Source organism: Ruditapes philippinarum, unplaced genomic scaffold, assembly GCF_026571515.1.
Source record: "Ruditapes philippinarum isolate M1 unplaced genomic scaffold, ASM2657151v2 ctg1337_1_1_1_1, whole genome shotgun sequence".
In the NCBI taxonomy this organism is placed as follows: Eukaryota; Metazoa; Mollusca; class Bivalvia; order Venerida; family Veneridae; genus Ruditapes; species Ruditapes philippinarum.
Genome location: NW_026858956.1, coordinates 155559 through 182047, shown reverse-complemented (window position 1 = coordinate 182047; position 26489 = coordinate 155559). Strand labels below are relative to the sequence as shown.

The following is a 26489-nucleotide window of genomic DNA, read 5'->3' as shown; positions in this document are numbered from 1 at the left end:
ATAGTTGTGGTTCCTGTATGTTGCATTTCCTTTCAATGTGGTTGGCAATTGATAAAGTTTTATTGAATTACTCTGTAATAAGCCCAGAAAGACAAAGAAAAGGAACAAAGGGCAATAACTCTATAAATATTGAAGATGGAGTTATAGTTCTTGTGTACTGCACTTCCTCTTTTTGTGCTTGACCATTGTATGAAGTTGTTTTGAATTCCAACCAGTATGTTTAAAGTTATGCTCCAGACAAGGAAAAGTATCAAAGGGCAGTAACTCTGTATTTTGTCAAAATGGAGTTATGGCTCTTATGCACTGCACTTCCCCTTACTGTGTTTGACAATTGTATGAAATTGTTTTGAATTCCAACCAGTAGTTTTCAAGTTATGCCCTGAACAAGGAAAAGTAACAAAGGGCAATAACTCTGTAATTAGTCACGATAGAGTTATGGTTCTTGTGCACTGCACTTCCTCTCAATGTGCTTGACCATTGTATGTAGTTAAATTGAATTCCAACCATTAGTCTTCAAGTTAAGCTCCGGACAAGGAAAATGCAACGGTGGTCTGGACCGACAGACTGACCGCCAGACCAACCGACCGCCGGGTGACTCCTATATACCCCCCCAAACTTCGTTTTTGGGGGTATAATTAGATATTTTCTAAGTTAACTAGAACTGCCACTATCATGGCGTGAATACCCCCGCATACCACTTTGTCAGAATCAACAGTGGCCATTTAGAACTCAAGGACAACCTCCCTGCCAAATCTGAGGTTACTATTAGCCAGTGCATTGCTAAGTTATGTATTCTACATGCTTCAAATGTGAAAATGTCAAAATCAATACACTCTGGACAGGCACTCTGAAGCAATTGAGAGGAAAAGCTTTATTTTGACAAGGTCCCTGTGACCTTGACCTTTGACCCAGTGATCTCAAAATCAATACAGATCATTTACTTATCATGACTAACCTCCATGCCAAATATGTGACCTTGACCTTTGACCTGGTGACCTCAAAATCAATAGGGGTCATCTACTAATCATGACTAACCTCCATGCCAAATATGAAGACTGTGGGTCAAAGGAATCTTAAGTTATTGGGCGGACAAGCTTTTGAAGTCAAGGCCCCTGTGACCTTGACCTTTGACCTGGTGACCTCAAAATCAATAGGGGTCATCTACTAATCACGACTAACCTCCATGCCAAATATGAAGACTGTGGGTCATAGGAATCTTTAAGTTATTGGGCGGACAAGCTTTTTGAAGTCAAGGCCCCTGTGACCTTGACCTTTGACCTGGTGACCTCAAAATCGATAGGGGTCATCTACTTATCACGACTAACCTCCATGCCAAATATGAAGACTGTGGGTCAAAGGAATCTTAAGTTATTGGGCGGACAAGCTTTTTGAAGTCAAGGCCCCTGTGACCTTGACCTTTGACCTGGTGACCTCAAAATCAATAGGGGTCATCTACTTATCATGACTAACCCCCATGCCAAATATGAAGACTGTGGGTCAAAGGAATCTTAAGTTATTGGGCGGACAAGCTTTTTGAAGTCAAGGCCCCTGTGACCTTGACCTTTGACCTGGTGACCTCAAAATCAATAGGGGTCATCTACTAATCAAGACTAACCCCCATGCCAAATATGAAGACTGTGGGTCAAAGGAATCTTTAGTTATTGGGCGGACAAGAAAAAACCGACGGACGCCGGACGGCCAGACGGCCAGACGGCCGGACGGACAATCTGATTCCAGTATACCCCCCTTACAACTTTGTTGTGCGGGGGTATAAAAAGCCATCACAGAAATTATCATCCCTTATGCAATAGGTCTTGAAATTATCACCTTTACAATATTAAGGGCTTATACTATTCACAAATTTTTTACTGATAGCAAAAAGAGCCTTGATAATGTAAAATTTTCTATGTTAACAATAACTTTTTTTTCAAATCCATGTGACAGTTATAGGCCTTCGAGAGTCCTATCATGGACTCAAAGAAGTGTATAAAATTTATAATTTATTGTATAAAACTTCTTTCGAGGCCAGATGTCAATGGAATATAAAAATATCTGAGGTGTATGCAAACTTTAACATAAATTCTATGTGGAAAAAGGGGCATTTTTTCTGTCAAAATGCTTGATAGAGTTAACTCCTCCTGTTTTACAGGTTGGGGGCATGATGGTGAACAATTGTGCAAAGTTTCAAAACCATATGTCAATGGACTTTGAAATTCTTTGAGGTGGTACAAAAACTTTAAACATAAGTGGTTACACTGCCGCTCGGGTGACTTATAGATAGCTCTATTTATTCTTATCAAATAGTCCAGCTAAATATGAGCATGGTGAGTTAGTTTATGAGAACAATATGAGGTGACCATCATAGTTTTACATTTATATAATTGTAATTTCAGATAACCACATGTGAAAAATGGAAACCAACGACACTGGAGAGTATTCAATTGCGGATGCTGCAACAATTGACCAGATCAGTACTACCGCTGACAGAGCTTCTGAAATCTTCACAAATCCTATTGAAGTGACTTCTTTTATAATATGTGTGCTTGGTCTAATTGCAAACTGTCTATCGATAATAGCGACCATTCACATACCACATGGTCAGTCGACACATTCTAAACTAATCATCAGTCTCGGTGTATCGGACAGCCTTATTCTCATCGCCATACTCTTACACAATTTAATGTACATATTTACATCATGGGATGCTTGTACAAAACTGACCAAACGTCTAATTTTAGACACAGCCCTTCTTGCAACACTTATAAACTTGTTTGTGATGGCCATAGATCATAACTTAGCCATTATGAAGCCTCTTCATTACAGACGTTTTATGTCCAAATTTCGTGGGAATTGTCTCATCATTTTTATATGGGTATTCAGCTTGATTATGGGTCTAACAGAAGTGATAGTTGGACTGGTGACTAAAGGACAAATGAAACAACCATTTTGCATCGTAGTATCAAACGACGAGTTCGACATTGAACTGATTATTATTGGCGTAATTTTCTTCGTGCTTCTTGCTATTGTAGTGATTTACGTCAGAATTTACACCTTAGTCAAACAATTAATGAATAGAGACCGAATGATGCATCAAGATGAAATGCATAGCTATAAAGCAATTGTGACTACATTGCTTATTATCGGAACATTTACGTTATTTTGGGCTCCCGACGGGATCTTTCAAGTGTACATGTATATAAAATTGAAAACAGACAGGTTTTATGTCTATATGAATGTTAAAAGATTCACTACTATAAATGACATCTTGTTTCTGCTCCTACAGTTTAATTCATTGGCGGATCCTTTGATTTATGCAATTCGTCTTCGTGAAGTTCAACGTGGCTACAAAGTTGTGTTTTACAAGTTATTCCCGAGGTACAGATCATCTTTAAACGAGGAGGAGTTTCGCCACAATCATCTGTCATTCACATCATTCAGAAGAAATACAAATCCAACAATAGTTAATGATACAGTGAGCAGCCCTGATAGTCTGCAAGACAAAGTGTTTGAAAAAGCATTTGACAACCATAATAATGAAAAGTTGTTTAGAAATGAATTAGAAATAACTGATGAATCATCCTTCATTACTAAAGAACTTTTGGATAAAGAGATTATTGGAAACAACATCAGAAATTACATTCAAATTAAAATAGATAAGACTGATAATGACACTGCACAACAAAATATGGTAAGTCAGGAGGTAGACCATGATAAAGATGACATTGATAGGAATGGTGAATCATACATCGCCTTTGACAGCAAGGAAAACTGTGTTGGTGAAACTGATAAACACTCTGAAGCAGTAAATATTATGATGGATGGGGAAGAAAATAAAAATGAAACTATCACTGACTATATTGCTGATGAACAATTTGATTTTAACAACAGATCTGACACAATGGTCAGTGAAAATGAAGAACTGATAGAAACTAAAGAAACTGACCCTTTACATCCAAAGTGTGAAGATATTGTATGGCATTTATGAGTGAAATTTATTCAAGTATATTAATCGAGAAATTACCTGTTCCCTCTGCATTTTGGTAGTGCTCATTTCTAATGTTCAGATTACAATCATGTTTGTTTGTCTGGTTAAACTGCACACAGACACAGTATAGGGTAGGGCAGGCTGAAGCAGGAAAGATGGTTTTGGCTTACCTTGAGTGTTCCAAACTTCAAAGTAACACAAGGGTCTACACCAACAGCTTTCTATTAATGTTGTATGAAAAATATGGCTGTGAGTTATACACATTGAAAAATTTCATTACAAATATCTCGGGAGTTATTATCTTTAATAGCTACATTTAAACCTGTGTAATCCCTTATTGTTCTTATTGAATGTAGAACCAGGCCAACATGCCCTTCTGTGCAGTATGATTTAAGAAGATAATAATATTGGCTATTTATTGAAATTTAACAAAACTAAATTACCATTGTGTGGGATATGTTAGTGGGTAATGTAATTAATACAATAAATTTCAACCTATCATCAATCCAATCTAGTGATGAGCATTATAATTATTATAACTTGTTTATATCATGATGTTGAGACCTTGGATCCCAACTTAAGTATTGTAACGTGGTGCCAGTGTATTATGTAATTTTTTGTAAGTCTATATTATATAAACACTTATCAACTTAATTGTTTTTTTATAAGCATTTCATATTTTATACTGTATAATTACAGTGTTTATTTATGACTGGGTTAAAATTTGTTGATAATTAACAAAGAAAAAGAAAAAAAAACAATTTGTTGGTATGAAAAAAAAAATAAAACAACAAATTTGTTGGTATGAATAAAAAAAAGTAAAACAACCAAAGTTGCAATCAAAGCAATTAAAAATGGGGCCATCCTTAAAAAAATGTTTTTGCAGTAACGCAACCGACTCACAAAATTTGCCCCTACTCAAATTTTTTTTTCATGGTCTGAATAATTTTTTTTTTTTTAATCAGAAAATTATGCCTTGTGCTTTGTTTTCGTTCTTTTAAAGGTTAATAGAAGAAATAAAATCACATTAGTTCTTATTAAATTAGAATTCAGTCATCAATTTATTAATTGTTACCAGATTATCAAAGCATATATTGTCCAGCATTTTGAAATTCCATGTTTATTTGGGAGTACAGTTCAATAAAAAAAAAAAAAAAAAAAAAAATCCACCTACCTACCCACCTTGAAAACTGGGTCGGGTTACTGCAAACAAACATTTTTTTAAGGATGGCCTGGGTAAAAAGTGTTGTTGATATAAAAAAATCCACAATTTGTTGTATTTAAAGCAATTTAAAGTTTTCTTATAACAAATGTTATACCTTTAAACAATGTTTTAGTTGTTTGTAACCTAGTCAAGTTGTCTCGTTTTTGCTCCAAAAATAACCTTAGACCCAAATTGCTTGGAATGGACTGTATGGGTTTGACAGAGATTTTCCATCTAACTGTCCCCAACAGGAATTTATAACTGTCTCCAACGGGGCATAACTGTCCCCAACGGGGCAATAACTGTCCCCAACGGGACAATAACTGTCCCCCAACAGGACATAACTGTCCCCAACGGGACATAACTGTCCCCAACGGACATCACTATCCCCAATGGGGCATAACTGTCCCAACAGGACATAACTGTCCCCAACAGGACATAACTGTCCCCAACAGGACATAACTGTCGCCAACAGGACATAACTGTCCCCAACAGGACATAACTGTCCCCAATGGGACATAATGTCCCCAACAGGACATAACTGTCCCCCAATGGGACATAACTGTCCCCAACAGGACATAACTGTCCCCAACAGGACATAACTGTCCCCAACGGGGCATAACTGTCCCCAACGGGGGCATAACTGTCCCCAACGGGGCATAACTGTCCCCAACGGGGCATAACTGTCCCCAACGGGACATAACTGTCCCCAACGGGGCATAACTGTCCCCAACGGGACATAACTGTCCCCAACAGGACATAACTGTCCCCAACAGGACATAACTGTCCCCAACAGGACATAACTGTCCCCAATGGAACATAACTGTCCCCAACGGGGCATAACTGTCCCCAACGGGGCATAACTGTCCCCAACGGGACATAACTGTCCCCAACAGGACATAACTGTCCCCAACGGGACATAACTGTCCCCAACGGGACGTAACTGTCTGATAAATTTAAAGTCTTATAGTGAAGTTTTCATTATTCACATTATAAATAAACAAGATATGTTTGTAAAACATGTATGCCCCCTATCGGCAGCCAATTGGTCATGTGATCAGGTTATTATGCATGACTTCTGACCCAGTGAACAAGCAATTAATAAGGGTTATCTAGTATCTACTGGTCATGATTAGTCACAAGGTAATAATTATTGTGACCCCATAGGTTGTGTGCAGCAATTAAAGTTATCATAAATCTTATCAAATAATATATACATAAATTTTATGAATCACATAGGCCTCATTAATGACAGCCAAGTTGTTATATTACATAAGACCTTCAAATGTGTATACAAAAAGCACATAAAAATATCAACCAAGGCATCTTGAGTTGTTGAGTTATTGGTCAGAAACGGTCATTAAGTACAAGGTCACTATGACATTGACCCCTAGACCCGAAAATCAATAGGGGTCATCTACTGGTCATGACCAATCATCATACCAAGTTTGAAGTTCCTAGGCCTAAGGGTTCTTAAGTTATTGATCGGAAACCGTTTTTACCTACAAGGTCAATGTGACCTTGACTTTTGACCCCTTGACCCCAAAATCAATAGGGGTCATCTGCTGGTCATGACCAATCATCATACCAAGTTTGAAGTTCCTAAGACTAAGGGTTCTTTAGTTATTGATCGGAAACCGTTTTAACCTACAAGGTCAATGTGACCTTGACCTTTGACCCCAAAATCAATAGGGGTCATCTGCTGGTCATGACCAATCATCATACCAAGTTTGAAATTCCTAGGCCTAAGAGTTTTTTAGTTATTGATCAGAAACCGTTTTTTACCTACAAGGTCAATGTGACCTTGACCTTCCCCCTTGACCCCAATATCAATAGGGGTCATCTGCTGGTCATGACCAATCATCTTACCAAGTTTGAAGTCACTAGGCCTAAGGGTTCTTTAGTTATTGATCGGAAACGGTTTTAACCTACAAGATCAATGTGACCTTGACCTTTGACCCTTGACCCCAAAATCAATAGGGTCATCTGCTGGTCATGACCAATCATCATACCAAGTTTGAAGTTCCTAGGCCTAAGCGTTCTTTAGTTATTGATCGGAAACCGTTTTTACCTACAAGGTCAATGTGACCTTGACCTTTGACCCCTTGACCCAAAAATCAATAAGGGTCATCTGCTGGTCATGACTAATCATGATCCCAAGTTTGAAGTACCTAGGCCTAAGCGTTCTTTATTTATTGATCGGAAACCATTTTCACCTACAAGGTCAATGTGACCTTGACCTTTGACCCCTTGACCCTAACATCAATAAGGGTCATCTGCTGGTCATGACCAATCATCTTACCAAGTTTGAAGTACCTAGGCCTAAGGGTTTTTTAGTTATTGATCGGAAACGGTTTTTACCTAAAAGGTCAATGTGACCTTGACCTTTGACCCCTTGACCCCAAAATCAATTGGGGTCATCTGCTGGTCATGACCAATCACCATACTAAGTTTGAAGTTCCTAGGCATAAGGGTTCTTTAGTTATTGATCGGAAACCGTTTTTACCTACAAGGTCAATGTGACCTTGACCTTTGACCCCTTGACCCCAAATCAATAGGGGTCATCTGCTGGTCATGACCAATCACCATATCAAGTTTGAAGTTCCTAGGCTTATGCATTCTTTAGTTATTGATCGGAAACCGTTTTAACATGCAAGGTCAATGTGACCTTGACCTTTGACCCCAAAATCAATAGGGGTCATCAACTGGTCATGACCAATCACCATACCAAGTTTGAAGTTCCTAGGCCTAAGGGTTCTTTAGTTATCACTCGGAAACCATTTGGTCTACGGACCGACGGACAGACGGACCAATGGACAGACGGACCGACAAGTGCAAAGCAATATACCCCCTCTTCTTCGAAGTGGGGGCATAAAAATTTGGGTTGGGATTTAAGTGTATAAAGCTATATACAATGTAGTCTGTGGATTGTTAAATTATTGTATATTATTCTGGTTGAACTGTAAAGAACATGAATGTAAGAAATTTGTCAGTATATTTGATATAAAGCAAGTGGAACATTCTTGAAATCATAGCCAAACCTACTAAAATAGCAGCAAAATATTTTGTTCCAAAACATACAATATGTTTTTGTACAAAACTCAAGTTAGCTTTTTAGTTTTTACAAAAATATTTCATCAGAATAGCTTCATGTACTTTCAAAATATTTGGCGCACATTTATATATTATTCCATGCTTTGTTTCTACTTCTGTTAAATTTTTCAAAACCTCAAATTTCTCTATTTTCCCCAGCAAATTAACTTGTTGATCTCCATTTCTATTGTTTAGATTTCATTCTGCATATTTTCAAATATCTCCATTTTTTTGTTGAATTTTTATGATTTTTTGTTTATTCTCTTTTATTACAATTGTTTGTAACAACTTGTTCTTTTTACTTTTTCTCAATATTAATTTCTTGTTAAATTGTAAGTGACTGATGGAACTTTTATATTATATTTCTTAATGTATATATAAACACTTTTTTCATGTTTATAAGTGATGTTTTATTTTATTGGTTATTTAAGGGCTCCTTTCCAACAATCTTAAAAGAAAACAAAGCAAATATCTTGCCTGGAAACAAAGAAAGAATCATTTACTATATTATTAATTTTCAATTAATTGAAATGTTTTCAAACAAGCAGAGTTTATTTTGGTAGAGTTGGTTGAAAATTGTTGAACTAAATTATAATTCTATTTTAGGCCTACAGGCATTCATAAATACAATGCCAATTTTCTTTTTTTTGTAAATTTTGGATGGCCACTTATATTTCTTTATAAAAAGAAATAAGAAAAACAACAACATAAAGTTATTGTGATATTATTTTTGGTATTTTTTATGGTGTTCATGTGATGTACCTGAAAATCAATGTGTTTTTCTCTGAGAATGATCTGAATATGATATTATCTATTTTTTTTTTTGAATTTTTAAACTATTATGTAAAATAATAAAATTATTACTTCACTGTGCTCATCGTTATTTTTCCAAATTTTAACAATGATATAAAATCTTATCATTTATAATATCTGATTATTATGATAACAACTTTCTGAGATCTCGAGAATATGTTTGGTTAGCTTAATAGAGAGAGCATCAGACTGGTAATCCTGGGGTAGCTGGTTTGATCCTAAGGCGTTATTTTTCTGTGAAAACTGATTTCTGATATTGAGTGTCATAGGCATTTGTCTCTAACCACTGATTTAGAAATCATGTGGGATATGTAGTCAATCACTTGTGGAAAAATTGGTAGTTACAGGTAAGTTATCCAGGAAAGACAGTTTGATTGATATATCATGAAGATTTGACAAAAACGAGGTGTTCAAATCAGCTTAAATACCTGAAAAAACACACAGAAATTCTGAGATCTAGTAATGATATGACATGCCCATGTGAACAATATTAACAGAACAAATTGCACTAGAAATTTCCCAATTTAAATCAATGCATGTCAAAATACAAAAAACTAGAAATGTGTCCATAGGACACTGATGCCCCCACATGCCACGGTTCTGTCAATCTTATGACTCTAGGTCAAATATTTTTTGGACTACATGTGCCCCAAGTTGAAAACTAAAAATCAACAAAGGGCCATAATTCTGTTAAATTTGGTCGCAGCAAAAATTCCTTCCTTTACTACCATCTACACATTAAGGTTGTTCATCCCTGGAAGTTTAAGCAAAATCTGCCATCCGGTTTAAGAGGAGTTGCATTCACAAAATTTCTACATAGTATATAGTGAAACAAGAGCTGTCGGTAGGACAGCAACGCTCGACTATTCTTAGTGCTTGATAGTAAAAAAAATGCTTGATACAGTTACCCTCCTCCTGTTTACAGGTTGGGGTCATGATGGTGAACAAAGTGTGCAAAGTTTCAAAAGCCATATGTCAATGGACTTTGAAAATATTTGAAACTATTACAAAAACTTTAAACGTAAATTCTAAGTCGAAAAAGGGGCATAATTCTGTCAAAATGCTTGATAGAGTTACCTCCTCCTGTTTACAGATTGGGGTCATGATGTTGAACAAGTGTGCAAAGTTTCAAAGCCATATGTCAATGGATTTGAAAATATTTGAACTATTACAAAAACTTTAACATAAATTCTAAGTCGAAAAAGGGGCATAATTCTGTCAAAATGCTTGATAGAGTTACCTCCTCCTGTCTACAGGTTGGGGTCATGATGGTGAACAAGTGTGCAAAGTTTCAAAGCCATATGTCAATGGACTTTGAAAATATTTGAACTATTACAAAAACTTTAACGTAAATTCTAAGTCGAAAAAGGGGGCATAATTCTGTCAAAATGCTTGATAGAGTTACCTCCTCCTGTCTACAGGTTGGGGTCATGATGGTGAACAAGTGTGCAAAGTTTCAAAGCCATATGTCAATGGACTTTGAAAATATTTGAACTATTACAAAAACTTTAACGTAAATTCTAAGTCGAAAAAGGGGCATAATTCTGTCAAAATGCTTGATAGAGTTACCTCCTCCTGTCTACAGGTTGGGGTCATGATGTGTGAACAAGTGTGCAAAGTTTCAAAAGCCATATGTCAATGGACTTTGAAAATATTTGAACTATTACAAAAACTTTAACATAAAGTGGTTACGCCGACGCCGACGCTCGGGTGATACTGCAATAGCTCTACTTATTCTTATGAATAGTCGAGGCTGCTAAAATCAAAACAAGGGCCATAATTTGTTTAAATTGGACCAAGCAGCGAAAAATTCCTTACCTTTACTACCACTCTACACATTAAGGGTTGTTCATCCCCTGGAAGTTTAAAAAATTCCATCCCCGGTTTAAGAGGAGTTGCGTTCACACAAAGTTTCTCCACATAACATAGTGGAAAATATCAACAAAAGGGCCATAATTCTGTTAAATTTGGTCGCAGCGAAAATTCCTTCCTTTACTACCATCTACACATTAAGGTTGTTCATCCCTAAAAGTTTAAGCAAAATCTGCCATGCGGTTGTCACACCAACACAGTATAGGTCATTTGGCGACATTCAAGCAAATTACTGGTGGAGGAAGACCTCAGGTGCCCTTCTATGCATTATTTTAGGTACAAACGGGCACCTGAGTAGAACCACTCACGTTCCGTAAGCTATGATTAAAGTGTGAAAATAACTAGAAATGCGTCGTCACGCCACGGATGCCCCCGCATGCAGCCAAAATTTCAGATGTTATAAATTATTTAGTTCCAAATTTGCTTGCACAAATTTTTTTTTTTCATTTTAAGTTCAAAGCCCTTAAAACTATTCAATGTTAACACAAACCATTTTTATACAAAGTGACATTTTTTCCCGAATTGTTTAACTTCTCCGTTGTTTTTCCTTCTCTCCAACACGAAAACCCTACTAGTGAAGACGTTTTTTCTGTTGTGCATTTTTCATTCGAAATAAACAAACTACATCTAATTTAATTGCTGATCAAGTTCAAGGTCAATTCAATGCAGTCTAAATGTCAACAAGCGGAGTGTATACACCACATCAGTAGGGGCGGAGCGTTGCATTGTTTAATTGATATTATTGGATAATACACGTCACCCGTATACTTAACTTCATTTGCTTAAGCCCCGGTCACATATTCACGGATAATGCCACGGAAGAGCTACGGTCTAATCGTTCACGGATTACTACGGAAATGTGAAATTCCGTAGTCCGCTACGGGGTTCCAGTACTGACACAAACGGTATGAGTACGGAGTCCCGATGGATTTTCCACCAAAAGCCCCGGAGAGACACGGATTGTTACGGACAATCAACGGTTTGATTACGGAACGACACGAATCAGGACGGACGCACTTTACGATACACCACGGTCTGCTACGTATAAGCACAGGTTAGTACGAATAAGTACGGTCTGATACGGAGAAGAACGAATTTTGATACGGAGAAGAACGAATTGCCACAGATCTATACGGACCTAAACATCCGTCCACAACCTCTTGCATGCTCGTTTTCAAAATGCCTCACAAAGAAAAGAACACCTTAGAAAACGAAAATTGCAGTTTCAATGAATTTTGTCGAAGAGGATGCGGCCTAATCGGTTCCCCCCCCCACCCACCCATAATTAAATAGCTGGACACACAGGTACTTTATGGAATATGCTAATTTTGAAGGATAAATTGTGATAAGTAACTGTACAGAATCAACAAATTCAGTTTTAGGTGATAAATTGATATAAAAAAGTTTTAACACTTTTATGTCCAATACTTTTGCCATTTTATGAATTTAATCAGCTTCATATTTTTCATCCAATTGATGTTAAATGTTTCTTAGGCTACTTTCTGAACTTCTGAATTCCGGAAACTTCCAAATTCAGAATTTTTTGGCTAATCCCACAAGTGTTCGGTTTTCAGAAGTTACACTGCATATACACTGATGAGCCATATAAACCAAACCATTGATGTTTGTTATAATTGTGAATAATCAAAGTGTAACTACATGTGAAGTCATTTTTTCATGTTTTTAGCTCATATGTGTAATTAAAAGTATAAATATCTCAAACATTTATCAAATGTATCAACTATTATGCTATATCAGACAATAGAACACAATCAAATCGCTTATCTGACATTCAGGTTATCAAAATGCTCTCTTTATATATAAATAAAACTTTAAGTTCAACCACCAAATAATTTGTTTCTATTTGTGTTTGTCTGAACTAATACAAAAGCAATTATTTGTTAGCAATATAAGAAGTTTTATGACAAAAGAAAGTTAAAATGCAAGAACCTTTTATTAGGAACTTTCAAAATTAACCACCACTAAAAATACAATTATGACATTTCATTCTAATAACTTTGCGACTCGTCAGTTTTTATTTTCCAGACTGGTCTAATGAAAATTTATATGAACTTTTAGAGGTGTCATGTGACATCTATTTATAGACTGCAAAGGAGTCACAATTATTATATGACAGAACAGCTTGCCAGATAAAATCATCAGAGGCCTGTAATGTATCACAATATATAGAATTCACAGCATCAATTTGAAGCTGTAATGGTTTTGTTTATAATAATATATAGTCTTAAAAGACTAGTAAAAGTGTTTGTGACAGTATCAGCAATGACACAGCTGTTTCAGCAACTTAAACTGGTGTTCACATGTGTAGGTGAATCTGATAAGACCTAATATCAAAATATCATCACAGGTATACAAGTATAAACAAGTTCCTGATGAAGAACCAGACAGATCTCTATTAAAATTTTGTTCACATTTATCTGGTGTTGACACGTGTAGTTTCTTTGTATTCTTCCTTTTCATCAAGTACAAAGTTTTAACAAGCACTTTTATCATCATTCTACTAATACCATTATTTTCCAACCCATATTTTGACTAATTTATTGAGAAAAAAAGTTCATATTACGAAAGAAAGAAATCAAAATTTTCAGATACATGTGTGAAGTATTAAACATTTTTAGAAACATGGCAATGCCATGAAACCAGGTTTTCAATTATCACCATTGTAGATAAATATGTTGTAGATAAAATACAAATACAAGCAACAAACAATGTAACTATGTGCAATGTAAATCATGAATAATGAATTTTCCATTTTTAAATAATTGTAACCTTGACCCTAGGGGGCCCAAAAGCCATCCCAAGTTAGGTCTTTATAAAAACTTGCTTTACACCAAATTTCATAAAAATATCTTATTCCAAACTAGTTATTGACCAGAAACCTATTTTCTATTTTTAGTAACAGTGACCTGACTGAAAACAGATTTTCTATTTTTAGCAACAATGACCTTGACTCTACAGGACCCAAAAGCAGGCAGATGAGCTGGCAGGCGTGCAACAACCTAGATAGTTTCTGTTTTATAACTAAATACTTTTAAGTTTGTTGTGATTAAAAGGATATAATACACTAATAATAAAATTTTATGGAGAAACAAAGGGCCATAATTAGGTAAAAACTTATCCAATCACAAAACCCAGACAACATGCATCAGGGCAATTGAAGACAAAGCTAGTCTGTGAAAGTTTGGTCAAAATCCGTTGAGAAATGTAGGAGAATTTGGGCACAGAAGAAATTGTTCACTATATAATCTATATAAGGACAAAAAACAAAGGGCCATAATTAGGTCAAATATTATCCAATCACAAAACCCCGACAATATGCGCCAGCCACTTGATGACAAAGCTTCTGTGAAAGTTTGGTCAAAATCCGTTGAGAAATGTAGGAGTAGTTGCGCACAGAATAAATTGTTTACGCCCGCTGGTCCGCCCACACGCCGACATACCTCAGTCTAATAACCAGTTTTTTCTTTCGGAAAACCTGGTTAATAAAAAACATTTGAATGATTTATAAATAGACACTCCCTCTTTGCTCAGCCCTTTAAATACCTTTTCCTGCATTTTCCCCTTTTTTGTCTTTCTATTGTGACTAGATCATGATGAACTTGTAAACAATTTGCTCTCCCATGTTGACCTCTTATTTCATTTATCATTGTGTGTTTTGAGGTTTTTGATCTTATTACTAAAGAAGTATTAGATATCAAAATATGACAAGCCTATGGTCATTTAATTCCATTACTACACTAGAGGAGTTTGACAGACAACCAGATTTAGCCTCCAAACTGTTATTACATTGGCAGCAGGTAATGTATTGCATTAGGACCAAAGTCAATTAATGGTCACTGTCATCTGTAACTAACTCTCTAGGCTACTGATTCCAATTTATGGAGACTTTAATATTTCTGTAATGTCTTGGAGTGATTTCAATCAAGATTTATGACATAAATGATTATAAAGGAGGACTCTTATTACCCTTTAGCTGAGGTCTTTAATGGTAAAGTACTTTTAATTTTGTTGTTCATGTCTTTTTATAGGACAAGAACATTGTCCTCTTTATTTATTTGGAACGGATTCATTTTATTTTGAAATTATATAAGCCCAACATTATTTACTTCACATATAAGGGAAGTCAATGACCCCCCCTGGGGCCAGGTCAATATTAAACCCACAGTTTTTCTTTTCATTGCCTTGCAATGGCAACCAGAGTTCTGCTCTTTGAACAATTATCAAAGGTGACTTCCCATAAGGTCCACATTCCTACAAAGTTTGGATGAAATTGGTTCAGAGAATAATATGGTTTAAAGTAAGTTAATGGATGGACGATGGACAAAATGTGATCAAAAAGCTCACCATGTCATTTTTTGAGCTAAAAATCATATAAGGTCAAGTAAGCCCTCAAAATAATATTAATTTCATTTTTCAAAATTACTTTTCATTAAGGTAGCAATATGTACTGTAAATCACAATAATTTGTTGATCTTTATTTCGCTGAAACCCCATTCAAGAATGATTTTATGGATTCATGAATTTGTGACGGCTGAGGGTCAAAAATTTATATATGAGAGGGTTGGATGTCTCAAATTATATTATAATTAATTTCCATACTGTGCACAACTTATTCATGGTAAATATACCTTAAATGTTGTTTAAAGAGACAATTTTGATTTCATATACTAACATAACTGATAAATTATGTAAGGTATTTTTATAAAACGTTCCATGTTTGTAAAAAAAGGTGTTATAAATTTGTTTATAATACTTGGACTACAGTGGGAAAATTGTTCATTGATCACTGTTTTACAGTTAATCTATTATTATCTTAACAATATGCGTACATATTTATCTGTTTAGTGCATAATTAGTTGATATTGTTGGAAAATAATGTTATCTTTTGTGTTTATGATATTAATGAGGGGAAAAAAAAGAAATAAAATTTGAAAAATCTGTTACAAAACCTTCATACCTTTATTATATAATAAAAAAAAAAAAATGCACAAATTAATTTTTATGAAAATTCATTATCAAACTTGATCAAAATTTGGACAATTTTGTTCTCGGATATAATTTCTGTATAATATATGTTATAAAATTTATGCAGCATCATGAATTCACTGTACAACTGGTTCTCGAATATTAGCAAAAATTAAAACATTGCGAATAATACAGGATTTACAGTAATTAAAACACTTAATCACTATAAAATAACTTGTTGCCAAAAAACAACAGAAGCAAAAAGACGGCTCGGGTAAATGGCCGATATGTATCTTTTTTTAAATGAGCCGTGTCACAACAAAACCAACATAATTGGTTTGCAACCAGCATGGATCCAGACCAGCCTGCGCATCTGCGCAGTCTGATCAGGATACATGTTGTTCGCTTACAAACCCTACAACAAGTAGAGAAACTGATAGCGAACAGCATGGATCCTGATCAGACTGCATGGATGCGCAGGCTGGTCTGGATCCATGCTGGTCGCAAACCCATTATGTTGGTTTTGTCGTGACGCGGCTCAAATTATAACTGAACACCAAAATAAAAAATTTTTTGAAAAATAAGAAATAAAGGCACTTGTGGAGTAAAAAGGGTCTTAAATAAATCTCTACCAGTCTAACTAGACCTATCACTGAAGGTGATTAATACCCCCACCAGCAACTTTGACTTTTTGAAAAAAACGTAGTCTGAAGAAAAATTTGAACACAAACTATCAACTGTGTACAAAGAAATATTTCAATTAATTGTAATCGCAACTGGGGTCTCAAAATAAGCTTGCTATACACCAAGTCTGATAACAATATTTCATTCCTAACTCTAGTTATTGTCCGGAAACCATTTTTCTATTTTTAGTAACTCTGTTAATGGTGACCTTGACCCTAGGGGGTCCAAATGCAATACCAACCCAGGTCTTCATATAAGCTTCCTTTACACCAAATTAGATTACAATATCTCATTCCTAACTCTAGTTATTGTGCGAAAACCATTTTTCTATTTTTCCTTACAGTGACCTTGACCTTGACCCCAGGGGCCCAAATGCAATACCAACCCAGGTTTTCATGTAAGCTTGATATACGCCAAGTTTGATAACAATATCTCATTTCTAACTCTAGTTATTGTCCGGAAACCATTTTTATATTTTTAGTAACAGTGACCTTGACCTTGACCCTAGGGGGTCCAAATGCATTACCAACCCAGGTCTTCATATAAGCTTGCTATACACCAAGTTTGATTACAGTACCTCATTCCTAAGTCAAGTTATTGTCCGAAAACCATTTTTATATTTTTAGTAATGGTGACCTTGACCTTGACCCCAGGGGGCCCAAATGCAATACCAACCCAGGTCTTCAGATAAGCTAGCTATACACCAAGTTTGATAACAATATCTCATTCCTAACTCTAGTTATTGTCCGGAAACCATTTTTCTATTTTTAGTAACGGTGACCTTGACCTTGACCCCAGGGGTTCCAAATGCAATACCAACCGGAGTTTCCACATAAGGTTGCTATATACCAAGTTTGATTACAATACCTCATTCCAAACTCTAGTTATCGTCCGGAAACCATGATGTGGACCGACCGACGGACCGACCAACGGACCGACCGACCGACCGACCGACAATCAAGATTTATGGCATAAATGATTATAAAGGAGGACTCTTATTACCCTTTAGCTGAGGTCTTTAATGGTAAAGTACTTTTAATTTTGTTGTTCATGTCTTTTTATAGGACAAGAACATTGTCCTCTTTATTTATTTGGAACGGATTTATTTCATTTTGAAATTACATAAGCCCACCATTATTTACTTCACATAATTAAAAGGGAAGTCAATGACGCCCCCAGGGGCCAGGTCAATATTAAACCCACAGTTTTTCTTTTCATTGCCTTGCAATGGCAACCAGAGTTCTGCTCTTTGAACAATTGTCAAAGGTGACTTCCCATAAGGTCCACATTCCTACACAGTTTGGATGAAATTTATTCAGAGAATAATATGGTTTAAAGTAAGTTAATGGATGGACGATGGACAAAATGTGATCAAAAAGCTCACCATGTCATTTTTTGAGCTAAAGATCATATAAGGTCAAGTAAGCCCTCAAAATAATATTAATTTCATTTTTCAAAATTACTTTTCCTTAAGGTAGAAATATGTACTGTAAATCACTAATATTTGTTGATCTTTATTTTGCTTAAACCCCATTCCAGAATGATTTTATGGATTCATGAATTTGTGACGGCAGGGTCAAAAATTTATATTTGAGAGGGTTGGATGTCTCAAATTATATTATAATTAATTTCCATACTGTGCACAACTTATTCATGGTAAATATACCTTAAATGTTGTTTAAAGTGACAATTTTGATTTCATATACTAACATAACTGATAAATTATGTAAGGTATTTTTATAAAACGTTCCATGATTGTAAAAAAAGGTGTTATAAATTTGTTTATAATACTTGGACTACAGTGCAAAAATTGTTCATTGATCACTGTTTTACAGTTAATCTATTATTATCTTAACAATATGCGTACATATTTATCTGTTTAGTGCATAATTAGTTGACATTGTTGGAAAATAATGTTATCTTTTGTGTTAAATATGATATAAATGAGGGAAAAAAAAGAAATAGAAATTTGAAAAATCCGTTAGAAAACCTGCACAAATTAATTATAATGAAATTCATTATCAAACTTGATCAAAATTTGGACAATTTTGTTCTCGGATATAATTTCTGTATAATATATGTTATAAAATTTATGCAGCATCATGAATTCACTGTACAACTGGTTTGCGAATATTAGCAAAAAATAAAACATTGCGAATAATACCGGATTTACAGTAATTAAAAACACTTAATCACTATAAAATAACTTGTTGCCAAAAAGCAACAGAAGCAAAAGACGGCTCGGATAAATGGTCGATATGTATTTAATTTTACCCATGAAATATGGTGCTATATCAGTCAAATATATTTCATATTTTTTAAAAATAAATATGAAATATAAATATGAAAGTGGGCGGAGTCAAAACTCATACAAACAACTTTTTCTTGAATATTGTTTTGAAAACTATCTAGCATGATAGAAAATGGTCTAACTAAGAAAATTAATCCGAACACCAATATCTTTAATTCAGTAATTAACGCTGTACAGACGTTTTAAAGTGTTGTTTACATGACGTCACAATGTAGCGCCAAACAGCGCATGCTTGCGCATAAATTACTGCGCACTGTACAATTGCAGTTGGTAGCAAGCAAGGGGATTCGTTACCATTTTCTTTGATAATAAAATTAAATAAAAAGGTTATTTTTTCGTTTTTCGTGAAATATGGTATATATTTTCACTCAACATGATAAAATGCCACATATTTTCACTCGCCGTCCCGGTTCGTGAAAATATGTGGCATTTTACCATGTTTCGTGAAAATATATACCATATTTCACGCAAACGAAAAAATAACCTCTTATTATTTTTTTCTAAATTATAACTGAACACCAAAATAAAAAAACTTTTGAAAAATAAAAATAAAGGCACTTCTGGAGTAAAAAGGGTCTTTAATAAATCTCTACCAGTCTAATTATAATATAAAAATAATATATTAAAGTATCAAGTAACATCCAACAACTGTTTCTCACTAAAAGTTCATTATTTACTGTAGGAGTTTTGACCGTTACTTATGCTTATACTGTATATCATTTATAAGTTTTTACAACACTGATAACATTAATGTTTTTCTTTTTTATGTCCTTTCATCACCATTTATTACTGTTTTGTGTGAAAACTCCATCAACAGGAGTGTTCCCTTTTGGACACTTCAGTATATTTTTAGGTCAACTCTTGTAAGTTATCAGGTTATATTACTAGAACTAAACTATTTTTGTAATAAACAAGATCGCATTTGTGAAAAACAATGCTATGCCACGGCATAAATACAACACTAAATTGTAGGATGATAGTATGGAATTATGGCGATTTATGGATAGACTAAATGAGAATCTCCAAATGGATCGAGATAGAATTGATATTGGCCCTTACTGAATGGTCATGTTTACTTCATTACAGATGCGAGATTTCTTTCACAATGCTGTTCAGGCGCCAGAACCTTGTCGATGGCTCAATCACATTTGAATAAATGTTAGTATTTCATTTTTAACAAAGCTCTTTGAACCATTTTTCTGTGTTGAGCCAAAGTGGAGATTGGAACAATGTTTCAAGCACAATTAAGTGAATTAACATTAAATTCATGGTAGAAAAATCACTCAAGATGTTTCCTCATGATTGATAACACAGCCACAAGTTGATGTTTGTTAAAAGTTTTAGCATCAACATTTTGGGATATTTTGTATTAAAACTATATTAAGAATGATGATAAAAATATTCTATATTCTGATATGATGTAAGGCAAATGTGTAAACAATTTCATAAACAGCCGATAACAACAAACATCTGAATAATTTGCTCAATTGTTCTTTAGATATTAACCTCAAAACAATGAAAAATGCTTAATCATTCTTACAGAACACTGATAATATTTTTCAAATTATTTTGGCAGTTCTGAAATAAAATGCTGAGAAAATAAAACAAAATTAATCATTTGTTTTTGAGTTAAGTTAATGTCTTGTAGCTGTTAGCGTTTCACATAACTTCTGTTTTCCCTATCAAATTTTCAATCACTCATCTCACTGTAGATGCAAACTGTCAAAAGATTTCTTATCTGGCAGTGATATTTCACAAAACTTTGAGATGTCTCTATTAAGAAACTGTTTCACATGACAAAAACTTGATAAATTCTTGTTAAAAACAGGTTAGAAATACTTGTGATGAAACCAACTGATATTAATTAGGCCTAACTCCAAGTGTATTTTCTATTTCAGGACAAACAGAATATATGTATACATAAATTGAAAATATTAACTTGACTTTTGCATACTGAATGAACCATATGTTTTCCACAGAGGTACCTATAGTATAGTTGGAAGTGCCTATAGTTAAACCTGCCTCGGTTTGTATGAACTGTTCAGAGAAGGTAATGGTAAGAGCAACTTAATGTTCACACCCCCCCCCCCCGGCTTAAGCAGAATTCAACATTTAAACATGAAAATGGTGAAATTTAGAATGTAGAAACTTCCGCAGATAAGCCACATTTTCTGGTTAAGTGATTTTTCATAAGGTAGAAAAAATTCCCCTTTTTAGCCTTTAATGATGTAAATTTTGTGTGAACTATTTCTTAGATTTAATTAAAATTTCAAAAGCAGCTTCCATAACCACAACCAAGAGGAGATAAGCATATAAGCAGCAATTATTCCAGTACAGTGATTTTTATAGAGGTGAAACGATTCATAGATGTATCATGTACTGCACAGATTAGACACCTGAGTAGAACCACCGACATACCTTAATCTAACTCATTATCTTCTTCACATAAAAGAATCCGACTTCCATGGCAAGATTTGAACCTTCAGTGGTGTGCCTGTGGGGAAAATAGTTCAAAGTTAATGAACTTAACCACTTGGCCATAGATGTATGGTTGCGTTGTGATAAGACTTGTCTTAATGTATACATCAAAACGGCAATGAATACTTGATACCCTTTATTATTAGTTTGGTTTTACAATGCACAAACTCAGTACAGGGCATGCCAGCTGGAAGAAGACCTCAGGTGCCCCTCCATGCACTATATCAGACATAAATTGACATTAACCACTCTGTCACAGATGCCCAACACATTTTAATTCACCTTTCAAGCACTTCATCTAGTTTTTAATGGCTAGAAGCTAGGACTACCAAGTTTGAAACACTGTGAGACCTTCAAAAAGCTTAAGAGTGGATTGAAGCTTCCATACAAATAAAATTTTAATATCTCAAACTCCAGTTAAACCTCTGCAGAGCTTCAGATGTGTTGCTCAACATGGAAATCTTTACTTTGGGCTGTTGGTAAGAGGTAACTGCTGGACAGAGGGCCACTCTGCAGGGGCTGTACTGTAGAGTCACTGATTCAGGTATATACAGTTATCATCGGGAACATATTTGGGCTTCTCGTTCAAAATTTTGAATAATGACACCTCTTTGGATGATCATAATAGTGCCACTCATTTAGGTGACATTCAGAAATATATACATTCACTTTTAAAGCAGAAAAAAAAACATTTTCATTTCTAACACTCAATGCGTAATGTTTTTGCTGAAAATATCATTAATAACATTATAATTACATAGTCTCATTTATATTTAATGATAAGTCAAGTGGAAACATATTTACAAGGCAAACTTTATTATCAATGAAACAACAACAATAACAAATATGTCATCATTTGTGAGAAGAAACTAATTAATCATTCAAATTGTGTTAAATATTTATTGAAAGTTCTAACACAATAGTCCCTATTTCCAATTAAATAAGTCAAGATTGAAAATAATGTTCATGATAAACACATATGGTTATTTCATTTTACAAAAGAACTTTTAAAATATTCATACATTTTCTGATTGCATTGCCTTACTCTGAAAACAATTTTACTTTTAACAATTTTTTTTTTCATAAAAAGTATAAATCAGCGATATAATTAAAGTCAAGCCCTGCCAATAACAATTCTATTTAATAGTGTTTTATTATGATAATTTAATACATTAACTTTGTAATAATTTAACATCATACTGTACAATCAAAGAATAGTCCAGCGCGGAAATTTGGTTGACTTTATCATGAATTCCAGTGATATGTATCCAGAATTCTAGTGGTATTTATCTGGAATTCTAGTGACATACATCTGGTATTATAGTGATATTTATCATTTCAGTGGTATCTTATAATCTAGAATTCTAGTGGTATTTATCTTGAATTTTAATGAAATATTTCTAAAATTCTAGTTGTATTTATCTGGAATTCTATTGAAATATATCTGGAACTCTAGTGGTATGTATCTTTAATTCTAGTGGCAGATATCTGTAATTCAATTGGTATTTATCTTGAATTCTAGTGGCAGATATCTGGAATTTTAGTGGTATTTATCTGGAATTCTAGTGGTAATATTTCACCGAAATTCAAGTAAAATACCTGTGGAACTGAGATGGAATTATAGTTTAAGTTCCAGTGGAACTCCAGATGATCATTTTTCTATCAGGAAGTTGAATATAAGGGGTCTGTATGTTTAATTTTTTTTTTAAATATCACACTGCATGCCCATTGTCAAAATGGTAATGAACACAATTGCAGTAAAAAAAGGTGACATACGTGAATATTGTTCATCTTGCAAAGAAATTATAATTTAAATGTTTAACTATAAGTTCATAAATATGAGATACAAGTACATATGATATAAAGAAGTTCATAAATATGAGATACATGTATATATAAAAGAAAAGACACAAAAACAATTCCTCACAAGAAGAACCTGATTTACAGTAGTGCAGCAGGTGTTGCCCTAAGAACAACACTTCACCATATGCTTATTGTGACACGAACATGAGAGGATGCTCTAGTAAGGTGCTCATCTATTTACTGATACTCTTCATTAATCAAGGTAAGTATTTTAATTACTATTACATTAAGTAATTGATTATGTTCTTTAATAATATAGGCACTGCTTCCACAGTAAAATTAAGCATTTAATTACTACATTAATTTTTACTATGTTACTAATGCAATAAGGACTTTTTTGCTTATTTTTACCTCTTTTTGGTAATCTATGTGCATAATGCAAGACAGTGCTGTTTGCAATGTGTTAATCATTTTCTTTGTTTACTTTGCAATATTTTACTTTTAAAAACATTTTTTCAAATATTTTCATGAATAAATAGCATGAATCTGAACTCATGCTGCTTTAACGGGTGCCTGTGATGACAATATTTGTTAAACCAATGCCATCAGTGCATACCAATATCACATAGCACAGTGTCATCTTTGTACGGTCTGCACAATAAACTATTCTGTCAGTATTTATTTTGAAATTTTCCTCTAAGAATCACAAATGGTTTGGAAAGATGGACTTTCAAGAAATTTAACCCATTACTTCATATAGACATCTTTTCACCCCCTTTGAGGCCTCAAATAGTGAAAAAATGCCCTATTTAGACCCTAAACACTTGTTTTTGTTTGAGAAATGGTGTTAAAAAAGTGATCACTTTTCCAGGCCATTTCTATTAAGTAAAGGACAAAACTGAATTAATCCACACACATAATCTAAGTGCCCCCTCCAATAGTGGGGGCTTAATAAAACTTAAAAATGATCTCAGTGGACAAAAGGATCTGATGATTATGTTTTTCGCAAGTTTTTGGTGTCAACATACTTAAAGGGGTCTATCAGACCGGTCATTCATTTATTATTTTTCATAAAGCCTCTGGCTTCACATGTATACAATAGCATGTTATTCTAACACTCACTTTATCAAGCGCATTTTAAAAAACCGAAATTACGTCACTATTACGTTCCGGATGAACGGCAAATATCCACACTATCCGATCATAGTTATTCTAGCGCTTGCACAGATAGCATGGCCGATAGGCATGGTTATTAATTTTTTGTAAGTTTTGCTAGTTATTCTGTTTTAACTAGCAGATTATTTCTTAGAATTTGTTTTTTACGCCGTGTTACGGCTTTGATATTTATATTTTTTATTTTGTAACCGTGTTACGGTAATATTTTGCGTGTTTTCAACTTTTTTCTGGGAAGCCTTTCCGGGAAAAAATTTACCTCGTGTTACGAGGGTCCAAGTGTTTACGTGGTGTATCAAACCCGGTTAACCGTGTTACGGTAAGAAACTTTTTGTCGTGTTTCTTAGTTGATTTTGACGCCTTTCGCGAGTTTTTTCTCGTTTATTTTTGTGGCATTACCGTGTTACGGTGTTTTATATTATGGATGAGGATGCCATTAGCCTCTTTCATGATGATGATCAATCTTCCTTTTCGGGGTTTTCCGATGAAGATGGTGAAAATGTTCTCCCATCTCTTACTATTCCCCCCATTGGTGCAAATGTTACAATAAGTTCACATGATGTTCCAGATGCACCTCTAGTGAAGGGTAAAGGGAAATCTCTTAAAAGTAAGGTGAATGTAGTCAAGAAAACTACTCAACCTGTTCCCTCCTGTTCTGGTATTAATACAGAAAAACCAGAATCTGGTGGTAAACGCCCTAAAACTAAAGGTAAATCTAAGAAAAAGGTAAATTTCTTAGATAATATTTCAAATTCTGATCTTATTGAATTAAAGAAGAAATTGGGTTTAATGGGAAATGAACAAGTACCCAACCTAAATATACAGGTTGATGCTGATCAGATTAATTTAGATTCTGAAGAAGATTATTCAGTTAATCTTAATGATGGCCAACAGAATGTAAGAAACCCAGGGCCTAGTTTCAACAACGATTTGATTGATGCCTTGTTTGGGTCAGATAATGATGGCAATTCGGACGATGAATGGTCCATGCCAAAATTAAAAGCTTTAGAAAAAGACAAGCCAATATCACATTCTTTGGCAGCGCTCATAAATACGGCCTGTACATCTCAATGTGATACTGAGAACTTTTTGTCAAAACACAAAGTCCCAGAGAATTGCGACAGGCTTTTCCCTCCTAGTATTAATCATGAAATTTATAAAATTCTTGATAAAAGAGCCAGAGCGCAAGATAAGTATTTAGTGGACATACAGAATTTGGTGGCCACAGGTATGGTACCTATCATTAAATTGGTTGATCTGCTTAAGTCAAGTTTAGCAAGTAAACCAGAGGCTAAAAGTCTCTTTAGTGAGGCTATTACTTTACTGGGACAGGTCCAATTCAACCTGTCTTTAAGACGTAGATATTTGATTAGGCCAAATCTCCGTAAAAAGTATCGTAACTTGTGTAACTTTACCACACCTGTAACCAATCAATTGTTTGGTGATGATATTTCTAAAGAAATAAAAAATTGTGACCTTGGGTTGTCCCTTGGGAAAGAAAGAAATGATTTCAAATCATATAAGATGAGAGGTTCTTCTTATAGAGGCAATTTCAAGAGAGGTCAAGGAAGATACCAGCCATATAATCAGAACCAGAGCTATACCAATTATGCTTCTGGATACAATGCTCGTCAAAGGGGCAACTTTGTTGGTAGACGTTTTGGCAGAGGGTCAAAGGCCACAGCCACTGTTAGTACCCCAAACGAATAGATGTTTTACCAACCAAGGTAGGTGAGTTAAAAAATTGTGTATATATGTGGGAAAAATTCACAAATGATCCCTGGATTCTAGAGACTGTTAAGGGATATAGAATTGAATTTGAATCACAACCTTTTCAATTTTCTTTGCCTGGTCAAATCAATTTTAATGACTCAGAGAGTTGCATTGTTCAGTCAGAAATAAATAGTCTTCTAGAAAAAGGAGCAATTATTGAATCAAATCATGAAGTTGATGAATTCATCTCTAACATTTTTGTGGTACCAAAGCCTAATGGAAAATTTAGGCCTATTATTAATTTAAAGCATCTTAATAAGTTTGTTAAATATGAACATTTTAAACAAGAACATTTTAGTATTGTTTTAGATCTT

General features: G+C 34.5%; 2 protein-coding genes across 2 annotated transcripts in view; one reads left to right on the top strand and one right to left on the bottom strand.

The window, feature by feature from the left end:
• Positions 1 to 4259, top strand: part of LOC132754774 (histamine H2 receptor-like) — a 42762-nt gene extending 38503 nt beyond the window's left edge. The window contains exon 2 of the mRNA XM_060745463.1: positions 2394 to 4259. Within this exon, the coding sequence (XP_060601446.1) occupies positions 2411 to 3985 (1575 nt within the window). The 5' untranslated portion in view covers positions 2394 to 2410 and the 3' untranslated portion in view covers positions 3986 to 4259. The remainder of the gene's footprint in view (positions 1 to 2393) is intronic.
• The window catches only part of LOC132754773 (DNA mismatch repair protein Mlh1-like), a 194418-nt gene that overhangs the window by 102921 nt on the left and 65008 nt on the right, over positions 1 to 26489 (bottom strand). The window lies entirely within an intron of this gene.